We start from the raw sequence: 12,092 nt of genomic DNA on the forward strand, positions 1-12,092 counted from the left end.
GTTAGTTCAGTTGGTTCATGTCTCGAGTGTGATGTAGAATGACGCTAATGTTGAGGGTTTGGTCCTCTTACCGGCTGTGGGGTTCATGGAGTCCCACCTCCTCCCATTGCCTCACGTTTACTAAGTTGTGTCCCTGAAGCTACATGTAACTAATTGTCTCTCTCTATTGGAGAGAAATGTTAATATTTCACTGAGGACCATGGCGACTAACACTGTCCACACGGCAACATCACCGACTTCCAGCTGAAATATCGATACATTTCCAACCACTATCTTCACAGAATTCTTACGGAGCACAATGAGGCCATTTGGCCCATCGTGTCTGCACCAGCTCACCAAATTAGCATTAGGAATTGGTCATTCTCCAGCGTTTTTCTCGTATCCTCGCTCATTGTTTATATTTAAATAATCATCTCATTCCTTTTTGACTGCTTCGATGCAGCCGACCTCCACCACACTTCCCGGCTGTGAATTCCAGACCCGAACCACTGGCAGTGTGAGAAAGGTTTCTGTCGCATCATCTTCAACCCCACCACACACTCCATTCCTGAGCCACTGGCCATCCCATGTCCCTCCCTATGACTCAGGGTAAGGACATGGGAATCCTGTGCTCTTCCCTTTCACCATCATCCTTTTTGTCATTTAATCAGTCTGGCACTTCCATTTTGTTCTTTCCTTGTCACCCGCCCATCCCCAGCTCCCTGTCACTTAAAACAATTTAATTCACCGCTATTTCCAATTTCTAAGTTTAGCGAATTGAACTGAAACTAAATCTGTTTCTCTCTTCACAGATATTGCCTGACCTGATGAGAGTTTCCAACATATTTATTCATATTTCAGATTTACAGCATCAATAGAATTTTGCCTTCTGTATCAACTGAAGTTGTGTTTCTTGAATGTCCCGCGCTGTACATTATTATTGTTAATGATCTTATTCTTAAAAACACTGTGGAATTACCCTGATTCCTGTTATTTTTCTCTCTCTGATCTCCAGTCTCTATGGTAACGATCTCACAGATTCTTGTGCCGAGGACCTGGCCTCTGCTCTCAGTACAAACCGCTCACTGATAGATCTGTATCTGGGTTCCAATAACCTGGGAGATTCCGGAGTGAAACTGCTGTCTGTGGCTCTGAGGAATCCGGACTGTAAAATACAGAAACTGCAGTAAGTAGCAGACTGTGTGACATTGTGTTTATAATAACTGAATATTCAACAATATAATTTCACCACTGGTATTTGTATAAAAAACCCATTACTATTGTTATCTGTTCCTCTGTTCCTCTCTTGTTCATGTGTCTATTAAGATACACCTTGAACATTGGGAACGTGCCTGCTTCCACCACCTCCATTGGCAGTGCATTCCAGGCACCCACCACCCTCTGTGAGAAAACTTACCCCACACATCTCCCCAAACTTTTCCCCTCTCACCTTCATCCTGTGCCCTCTTGTAGTTGACCATTCCAGACGAGGAAAAAGTCTCTGACTACCCACCATGTCGATGCCTCTCATAATTGTGTATCCTCTGTCAGGTCACCTCTCAATCTCCCTTTTTGTCACGAAAACAATCCGTGATTATCCAACCTCTCCTCATACCTTAACCCTCCTTGATCAGGCAACATTCTGGTAAACCTTCTTTGCACTCTCTCCAAAGCATCCACATCCATCTGATAGTGTGGCGAACAGAACTGCAAGCAATATTACAAATGTGGCCTTATTAAAGTTTCATACGGCCGTTACATCACTTGCCAACTTGGATCTCATGGGATAAAGGGGGAGGTGGCTCGATGGGTGGAGAACTGGCTTGGTCACAGAAGACAGAGGGTGGTAGTGGAAGGGTCTTTTTCCGGCTGGAGGCCTGTGACTAGTGGTGTTCCGCAGGGCTCTGTATTGGGACCTCTGCTGTTTGTGATTTATATAAACGATCTGGAAGAAGGTGTAACTGGGGTGATCAGTAAGTTTGCGGACGACACGAAAATGGCTGGACTTGCAGATAGTGAGGAACATTGTCAGAGGCTACAGAAGGATATAGATAGGCTGGAAATTTGGGCAAAGAAATGGCAGATGGAGTTCAATCCAGATAAATGCGAAGTGATGCATTTTGGTAGAACTAACGTAGGAGGGAGCTATATGATAAATGGCAGAACCATAAAGGGTGTAGATACGCAGAGGGACCTGGGTGTGCAAGTCCACAGATCCTTCAAGGTGACGTCTCAGGTGGAGAAGGTAGTGAAGAAGGCATATGGCATGCTTGCCTTTATAGGACGGGGCATAGAGTATAAAAGTTGGGGTCTGATGTTGCAGATGTATAGAACGTTGGTTCAGCCGCATTTGGAACACTGCGCCCAGTTCTGGTCGCCACACTACCAGAAGGACGTGGAGGCTTTAGAGAGAGTGCAGAGGAGGTTTACCAGGATGCTGCCTGGTATGGAAGGGCTTAGTTATGAGGAGAGATTGGGTAAACTGGGGTTGTCCTCACTGGAAAGACGGAGGATGAGGGATGACCCAATAGAGGTGTATAAAATTATGAAAGGCATTGATAGGGTGAACGGTGGGAAGCTTTTCCCCAGGTCGGTGGTGACGTTCATGAGGGGTCATAGGTTCAAGGTGAAGGGGGGGAGGTTTAACACAGATATCAGACGGACATATTTTACACAGAGGGTGGTGGGGGCCTGGAATGCGCTGCCAGGCAAGGTGGTGGAGGCGGACACACTGGGAACGTTTAAGACTTATCTAGACAGCCATATGAACGGAGTGAGAATGGAGGGATACAAAAGAATGGTCTAGTTTGGACCAGGGAGCGGCGCGGGCTTGGAGGGCCGAAGGGCCTGTTCCTGTGCTGTTTTGTTCTTTGTAACTTTTATACTCGATGCTGCGGTCGATGAAGACGAGCGTGCTGTCTGCCTTCTTGACCACCTCATCCACCTGTGTTGTCACTTTCAGGGATCTGTGCACTTGTACACACAGATCCCTCTGTAGGTCAATGTTCTGATGTTCTTCCATTTACTGTATAATTCGCTTCTGAATTAGGTCTTTTGCAAGAATCAAATTGTCAAAAGTTGAATAGAAGATTCGTTCACAGAATCTATTCAAGCAATTTCCTGGAGAAGCACGTTCCAGTGACAAACACAAAACAAGCTGTTTTAGACATGGTGATGTGCAAATGTGTGGCGTTTCCAACAAAAATAGATTCCTTTCATTTGAAAAACAGCAGCAGAAGTGTTCCAGCCGTTGCTAATTCAAGGAGTGTATTAGATTAAGTGAAGATGTGGCACCGGGGTTGGCACTGCTGCCTCACAGCGTCAGGGTCCCGGATTCATTCCAGCTTTGGACGACTGTCTGTGGAGTTTTCACGTTCTCCCCGTGTCTGTGTGGGTTTCCTCCGGCTGCTCCTGTTTCCTCCCATAGTCCAAACAAACTGTGCAGGTTGGGTGGATTGGCCATGCTAAATTGCCCGTTGGTGTCCAAGATGTGTAGTTTAGGTGGATTAGCGGCGTAAATATGTGGGGTTACGGGAAACCGGGCAACTGCAGATCTATTAGTCTGACATTGATGGTATGGAAATCCTATAATAATCTATAATAAAGGAAGTGATAACAGAACACTTCAAAATTAATGGCAGGATTAGACAGGGCCAACATGGATTTATGAAAGGCTGGCACGGTGACACAGTGGTTAACATTGTTGCGTCACAGCCAGGGGCCCGGGTTCAATTCCAGCCTTGGGTGACTGTGTGGAGTTTCCACATTCTCCCCATGTGTGTGTGTGTTTCCTCTGGGTGCTCCGGTTTCCTCCCACACTCCAAAGGTATGCATGGTAGATGGATTGGCCATGGTAAAATTGCCCTTCGTGTCCCAAGATGTGTAGGTTTGGTGGATTAGCCCGAGTAAATTAGTGAGTTTATGGGGAGCGGACCTTGGTAAGTTCCTCTGTCAGTGTGTCTCGATGGGCCGAATGACGATTCCTACACTAGGGATTCTACAGTTGCATGATTCACACACAAGAGGTTATTAAATAAAATTGGAGCACGTGGGATTGGGAGGAATATACCAGCATGGATTGAGAACTGATCAATGGACAGAAACAAGGAGTTGGAATAAATGGGTTATTTTTGGGTTGAGAGCCGCTAACGAGTGGAGTACGGCAGGGATCAGTGTTTGGGTCTCAGCTATTCAGAATCGACATGAATGATATGGATGTGGGGATCAAATATAATATTTCCAAATTTGCGAATAATGGAAAACGAGGTGAAAATCTGAATTGTGAGGAGGATGCAAAGATGTTTCCAGGGGATGTGGAGAGGCTCAGGGAGGCTCCACAACTGGAGTAATGTGTACAGTGTTGAGCTCTTTACTTAAAAAAGGATAGAATTGTATTGGAACCAGTTCAGAGTAAGTTCACTCGGCTGATTCCTGGGATGGAGAGGTTTATTTTACGAGGGAAATTTGGACAGATTGGAGCAATATCTATGAAAGTTCAGAAGATTAAAAGGTGATCGCATTGAGGGGATGAGACAGGGTGGTTGCTGAGAGGCTGTTTCTTCTTGTAAGAGAGACCAGAACAAGGGACAGATTTTAAAATGTAATTGTCAGTCCCTTAAGACTGAGATGAGGAGAAATTTATTTTTTTAGATGGTGGCTGGTCAGTGGAATTCTCTTCCCTGGAGACTCGTGGCGGCAGAGTCATTGAATATATTCCAGGCTGAGTTCAGAATGATTTTGGATTGAGAAGCGAATCAAGGGTTACGGGGAAAAGAGTTGAGACTATAATTAGATCAGCCGTGATGGAGTATGCTCGAGGGGCTGAATGGCCTTCTGCTGTTCCTAGTTATTTTGTTCCTATCCCAATACGTCCTTCAGACTGCTCTCTGTGACCAGTGATGGATAAACAAGCTCTATGTTTTGTCCTCACCAGACGCTCTCCTGTGCCCATTCATTAGGCCACCCACTCAACCCATCTCACCAGCAGTAATTACCCACTCTGCCCCCAGGCCTTCCTGATCCAGCACTTCATCTTCCATTGGCGTAAGGATGGCAAGACCTGGATGTCTCCACTCTTCTTCACTCATTCCCTGATGATGTTTGCTCTCTTTCCAAACACACAAATTGTTACTCACCCATCAAACACATGCAGTAGCCCAGGGTTGTCCAACGTGTGGACCAAGGGGCGAATGTGACCCTCGAAGCCCCTCAATGCGGCCCCCGGAGCGAGTTTCCAGAATCTCAGTCACACAGTTCAGTTTGAATGGAAGAATCTGCATGGAGCTGCTCCTCCAATCACATCCCGTTTCTTTCCCATGTTTGCTGCTGATAGGTTTTTGAGCCAATCTGCAGCAAATGTGGGAGAGAAACAATTTGTGATTGATGAGGATTAAACTCTAATAATCATCTTTATTTATTACTCATTATTGTGCTCAGCAAGTTGTTTCTTTTCATATCTCAGTTTAGTTTTTAATTGAAATTTCTGCGGTGCCAAACTTTATCATTCTGAAATTTACTCATCGGCCGCTTGAGTGAGAAAAACATTGACGTGTGTTTGCCCAGTGAATATGTTGGTCAGCCCTGCTCCAGCCTATGCTGGTGGCAGCCTAACGGACATGTCTCTGACAGTCAACACTGCTGCCTTTGCATTGTAAGAGTTTTAACAACACCAGGTTAAAGTCCAACAGGTTTATTTGGTAGCAAATACCATTAGCTTTCGGAGCGCTGCTCCTTCGTCAGATGGAGTGGAAATCTGCTCTCAAACAGGACACAGAGACACAAAATCAAGTTCCAGAATCCTGATTAGAATGCGAATCCCTACAGCCAACCAGGTCTTAAAGAGACAGATAATGTGAGAGAAGGCAGCATTAAGCACAGGTTACAGAGATGTGTATTGTCTCCAGACAGGACAGCCAGTGACATTCTGCAAGTCCTTTGCATTGCCAGTGTCTGGGTGGAGATGTTCTTTCCACAATTTCCCTCTCATCCTTATTCACATATCAGGCTGTGCTGCACTCACCGTGGCAGAACACATCAGGACATTGATCCTTTTCCACTCTGTAACCACGTGTCTGAAACCTGCTCACCTCCCAGCAATCTCCATCCAGACTGGCTTGTACCGATGGGATAATCTCCTCCCGTCCTGAGGGAACAGGACCTCCCTCCGAGCCTGAGCAGCCGGGAGGAGCCCCTCCAGGGAGGGGGAGGGGGGGGGGGCGCAAACCTTGCTCTGCTTTCTGACATTTCAGCCCCTCATTCAATAAGCAGAGCTCCCTCGCTGCTCCCTCCAGAGCTGCTGTGTTTGAAAGTCCTGCTGCCTTTGGAGATGGTGCCAGCATTGCCTGAACTGGGACTGCCCCGTGCCCGGGCTGCCTCAGTGGGCACCTCCCCCTGCCTGCCAGCCGTTAATTGTCCCCCTCTGACAATATCACCGTCATAACTCTGCCTATCCTGCCCACACGGACACACCACCCATTTCCAATCCCCATGCTGGGACTTCAGAGCTTCTGGTAAAATCACAGCCATTATCTTCAACCTCACCACAAACTGCATTCCCAAACCACTGACCATCCCATGTCCCTCCCGAGCCACTCCGAGTAAGGACATGGGGATCCTGTGATTGTGGTCCTGTCCCATCATCACTTTTATCATTTAATCACTCCTGTAATTCCAGTTTGTCCTTTCTTTGTTTCTTCCCCAGCCACCCACCGCTGTCACTTCAAACCTGTCAATTCACTGCCCGTTCCCAGTTCCAATGGAAGCTCAAACTTTACCCCTGTTTCTCTCTTCACATGTATTTAGCTAACCTGCTGAGCATTTCCAGTTTATTTATATTTCATTTTCAGCATTGAGTATTTCCTCATTCTACAGAAATGCAGGTTGTGTGTTTGGAATGTCTGATACAATACATTATTATTGTTATTAACAGTATTATTTAAAACACTGGGGATTGAGCCTGATTCCTGTTATTCCTCTCTCTGGTCTCCAGTCTGTATAAGAACGCTCTCACAGATTCTTGTGCTGAGGATCTCGCCTCCGCTCTCAGTACAAACCAGTCACTGAGGATTCTGTACCTGGAATCAAACTCCTTCACAGATCAATCTGCCCCTGCTCTCCGCCGCCTCATACTGACCTGCAGCAGTCTGGAGGAGATCTGGTGAGTGTTTGTGTGAATTTTTAGTGTAACAATTAAAATATAAATCGATTTAAAGTATAAATGGGCCTGAATCTTCCAAGTAGCAGCAATGGTATGTGTGAAAATTCCCCCAAACTGAAACTGCTGCATATTTCTCCCAGGATCTTCGGTACTGCGACCCTGGGAGCTCCATCAGAGCAGACAAGAGTCGGGGAAGAGAGAGCACACACCCTATTTACAGCACAGTGACCCCGGGGAGCTCCATCACAGCAGAGTAGAGTCGGGGAAGAGAGAGCACACACCCTATTTACAGCACAGTGACCCCGGGGAGCTCCATCATAGTGGAGTAGAGTTGGGGAAGAGACAGCACACACCCTATTTACAGCACAGTGACCCCGGGGAGCTCCATCAGAGCAGAGTCGAGGAAGAGAGAGCACACACCCTATTTACAGCACAGTGACCCCGGGGAGCTCCAGCAGAGTAGAGTCGGGGAAGAGAGAGCACACACCCTATTTACAGCACAGTGACCCCGGGGAACTCCAGCAGAGTAGAGTCGGGGAAGAGACAGCACACACCCTATTTACAGCACAGTGACCCCGGGGAGCTCCACCAGAGTAGATTCGGGGAAGAGACAGCACACACCCTATTTACAGCACAGTGACCCCGGGGAACTCCACCAGAGTAGAGTCGGGGAAGAGAGAGCACACACCCTATTTACAGCAGTGACCCCGGGGAGCTCTATCAGAGCAGAGTCGAGGAAGAGAGAGCACACACCCTATTTACAGCACAGTGACCCCGGGGAGCTCCATCAGAGCAGAGTCGAGGAAGAGAGAGCACACACCCTATTTACAGCACAGTGACCCCGGGGAGCTCCATCAGAGCAGAGTCGAGGAAGAGAGAGCACACACCCTATTTACAGCACAGTGATCCTGGGGAGCTCCACCAGAGTAGAGTCGAGGAAGAGACAGCACACCCCCTATTTACAGCACAGTGATCCCGGGGAACTCCACCAGAGCAGACTCGAGGAAGAGAGAGCACACACCCTATTTACAGCACAGTGACCCCGGGGAGCTCCACCAGAGTAGATTCGGGGAAGATACAGCACACACCCTATTTACAGCACAGTGACCCCGGGGAGCTCCAGCAGAGTAGAGTCGAGGAAGAGAGAGCACACACCCTATTTACAGCACAGTGACCCCGGGGAGCTCCAGCAGAGTAGAGTCGGGGAAGAGACAGCACACACCCTATTTACAGCACAGTGACCCCGGGGAGCTCCAGCAGAGTAGAGTCGGGGAAGAGAGAACACACACCCTATTTACAGCACAGTGACCCCGGGGAGCTCCAGCAGAGTAGAGTCGGGGAAGAGAGAGCACACACCCTATTTACAGCACAGTGACCCCGGGGAGCTCCATCACAGCAGAGTAGAGTCGGGGAAGAGAGAGCACACACCCTATTTACAGCACAGTGACCCCGGGGAGCTCCAGCAGAGTAGAGTTGGGGAAGAGAGAGCACACACCCTATTTACAGCACAGTGACCCCGGGGAGCTCCATCATAGTGGAGTAGAGTTGGGGAAGAGACAGCACACACCCTATTTACAGCACAGTGACCCCGGGGAGCTCCATCAGAGTAGAGTCGGGGAAGAGAGAGCACACACCCTATTTACAGCACAGTGACCCCGGGGAACTCCAGCAGAGTAGAGTCGGGGAAGAGACAGCACACACCCTATTTACAGCACAGTGACCCCGGGGAGCTCCATCAGGGTAGAGTCGGGGAAGAGAGAGCACACACCCTATTTACAGCACAGTGACCCCGGGGAGCTCCACCAGAGTAGAGTCGGGGAAGAGAGAGCACACACCCTATTTACAGCACAGTGACCCCGGGGAGCTCCACCAGAGTAGAGTCGGTGAAGAGAGAGCACACACCCTATTTACAGCACAGTGACCCCGGGGAGCTCCAGCAGAGTAGAGTCGGGGAAGAGAGAGCACACACCCTATTTACAGCACAGTGACCCCGGGGAGCTCCATCACAGCAGAGTAGAGTCGGGGAAGAGAGAGCACACACCCTATTTACAGCACAGTGACCCCGGGGAGCTCCATCATAGTGGAGTAGAGTTGGGGAAGAGACAGCACACACCCTATTTACAGCACAGTGACCCCGGGGAGCTCCATCAGAGTCGAGTCGGGGAAGAGAGAGCACACACCCTATTTACAGCACAGTGACCCCGGGGAGCTCCATCATAGTGGAGTAGAGTTGGGGAAGAGACAGCACACACCCTATTTACAGCACAGTGACCCCGGGGAGCTCCATCAGAGTAGAGTCGGGGAAGAGAGAGCACACACCCTATTTACAGCACAGTGACCCCGGGGAACTCCAGCAGAGTAGAGTCGGGGAAGAGAGAGCACACACCCTATTTACAGCACAGTGATCCCGGGGAGCTCCATCAGAGCAGAGTTGGGGAACAGAGAGCACACACCCTATTTACAGCACAGTGATCCCGGGGAGCTCCATCAGAGCAGAGTCGGGGAAGAGAGAGCACACACCCTATTTACAGCACAGTGACCCCGGGGAGCTCCATCAGAGTAGAGTCGGGGAAGAGAGAGCACACACCCTATTTACAGCACAGTGACCCCGGGGAGCTCCAGCAGAGTAGAGTCGGGGAAGAGAGAGCACACACCCTATTTACAGCACAGTGACCCCGGGGAACTCCACCAGAGTAGAGTCGGGGAAGAGAGAGCACACACCCTATTTACAGCACAGTGACCCCGGGGAGCTCCATCAGAGCAGAGTCGAGGAAGAGACAGCACGCACCCTATTTACAGCACAGTGACCCCGGGGAGCTCCATCAGAGCAGAGTCGAGGAAGAGAGAGCACACACCCTATTTACAGCACAGTGATCCTGGGGAGCTCCACCAGAATAGAGTCGGGGAAGAGACAGCACACCCCCTATTTACAGCACAGTGATCCCGGGGAACTCCACCAGAGTAGAGTCGAGGAAGAGACAGCACACCCCCTATTTACAGCACAGTGATCCCGGGGAACTCCACCAGAGCAGACTCGAGGAAGAGAGAGCACACCCCCTATTTACAGCACAGTGACCCCGGGGAGCTCCAGCAGAGTAGAGTCGGGGAAGAGACAGCACACACCCTATTTACAGCACAGTGACCCCGGGGAGCTCCAGCAGAGTAGAGTCGGGGAAGAGACAGCACACACCCTATTTACAGCACAGTGACCCCGGGGAGCTCCACCAGAGTAGATTCGGGGAAGAGACAGCACACACCCTATTTACAGCACAGTGACCCCGGGGAGCTCCAGCAGAGTAGAGTCGGGGAAGAGAGAGCACACACCCTATTTACAGCACAGTGACCCCGGGGAGCTCCAGCAGAGTAGAGTCGAGGAAGAGAGAGCACACACCCTATTTACAGCACAGTGACCCCGGGGAGCTCCAGCAGAGTAGAGTCGGGGAAGAGACAGCACACACCCTATTTACAGCACAGTGACCCCGGGGAGCTCCAGCAGAGTAGAGTCGGGGAAGAGAGAACACACACCCTATTTACAGCACAGTGACCCCGGGGAGCTCCATCACAGCAGAGTAGAGTCGGGGAAGAGAGAGCACACACCCTATTTACAGCACAGTGACCCCGGGGAGCTCCATCACAGCAGAGTAGAGTCGGGGAAGAGAGAGCACACACCCTATTTACAGCACAGTGACCCCGGGGAGCTCCATCAGAGCAGAGCAGAGTCAGGGAAGAGAGAGCACACACCCTATTTACAGCACAGTGACCCCGGGGAGCTCCATCACAGCAGAGTAGAGTCGGGGAAGAGAGAGCACACACCCTATTTACAGCACAGTGACCCCGGGGAGCTCCACCAGAGTAGATTCGGGGAAGAGACAGCACACACCCTATTTACAGCACAGTGACCCCGGGGAGCTCCACCAGAGTAGAGTCGGGGAAGAGAGAGCACACACCCTATTTACAGCACAGTGACCCCGGGGAGCTCCACCAGAGTAGAGTCGAGGAAGAGACAGCACACACCCTATTTACAGCACAGTGACCCCGGGGAACTCCACCAGAGTAGAGTCGGGGAAGAGAGAGCACGCACCCTATTTACAGCACAGTGACCCCGGGGAGCTCCACCAGAGTAGAGTCGGGGAAGAGAGAGCACACACCCTATTTACAGCACAGTGATCCCGGGGAGCTCCACCAGAGTAGAGTCGGGGAAGAGACAGCACACACCCTATTTACAGCACAGTGATCCCGGGGAGCTCCACCAGAGTAGAGTCGGGGAAGAGAGAGCACACACCCTATTTACAGCACAGTGATCCCGGGGAGCTCCACCAGAGTAGAGTCGGGGAAGAGAGAGCACACACCCTATTTACAGCACAGTGATCCCGGGGAGCTCCACCAGAGTAGAGTCGGGGAAGAGAGAGCACACACCCTATTTACAGCACAGTGACCCCGGGGAGCTCCACCAGAGTAGAGTCGGGGAAGAGAGAGCACACACCCTATTTACAGCACAGTGATCCCGGGGAGCTCCACCAGAGTAGAGTCGGGGAAGAGAGAGCACACACCCTATTTACAGCACAGTGACCCCGGGGAGCTCCACCAGAGTAGAGTCGGGGAAGAGAGAGCACACACCCTATTTACAGCACAGTGATCCCGGGGAGCTCCACCAGAGTAGATTCGGGGAAGAGAGAGCACACACCCTATTTACAGCACAGTGACCCCGGGGAGCTCTATCAGAGCAGAGTCGAGGAAGAGAGAGCACACACCCTATTTACAGCACAGTGACCCCGGGGAGCTCCATCAGAGCAGAGTCGGGGAAGAGAGAGCACACACCCTATTTACAGCACAGTGATCCCGGGGAACTCCACCAGAGTAGAGTCGAGGAAGAGAGAGCACACCCCCTATTTACAGCACAGTGATCCCGGGGAACTCCACCAGAGCAGACTCGAGGAAGAGAGAGCACGCACCCTAT

At 50.4% G+C, this 12,092-nt stretch overlaps 1 protein-coding gene across 7 annotated transcripts in view; it reads left to right on the forward strand.

The window, feature by feature from the left end:
- Positions 1-12,092, forward strand: part of LOC144485487 (NACHT, LRR and PYD domains-containing protein 3-like) — a 190,384-nt gene that overhangs the window by 116,575 nt on the left and 61,717 nt on the right. For all 7 annotated transcript variants that reach the window (XM_078203616.1, XM_078203619.1, XM_078203618.1 and 4 more), the window contains 2 exons: positions 995-1,165; positions 6,968-7,135. In XM_078203616.1, the coding sequence (XP_078059742.1) occupies positions 995-1,165; positions 6,968-7,135 (339 nt within the window). The remainder of the gene's footprint in view (positions 1-994; positions 1,166-6,967; positions 7,136-12,092) is intronic.

This window comes from Mustelus asterias, unplaced genomic scaffold (genome assembly GCF_964213995.1).
Source record: "Mustelus asterias unplaced genomic scaffold, sMusAst1.hap1.1 HAP1_SCAFFOLD_195, whole genome shotgun sequence".
Lineage (NCBI taxonomy): Eukaryota > Metazoa > Chordata > Chondrichthyes > Carcharhiniformes > Triakidae > Mustelus > Mustelus asterias.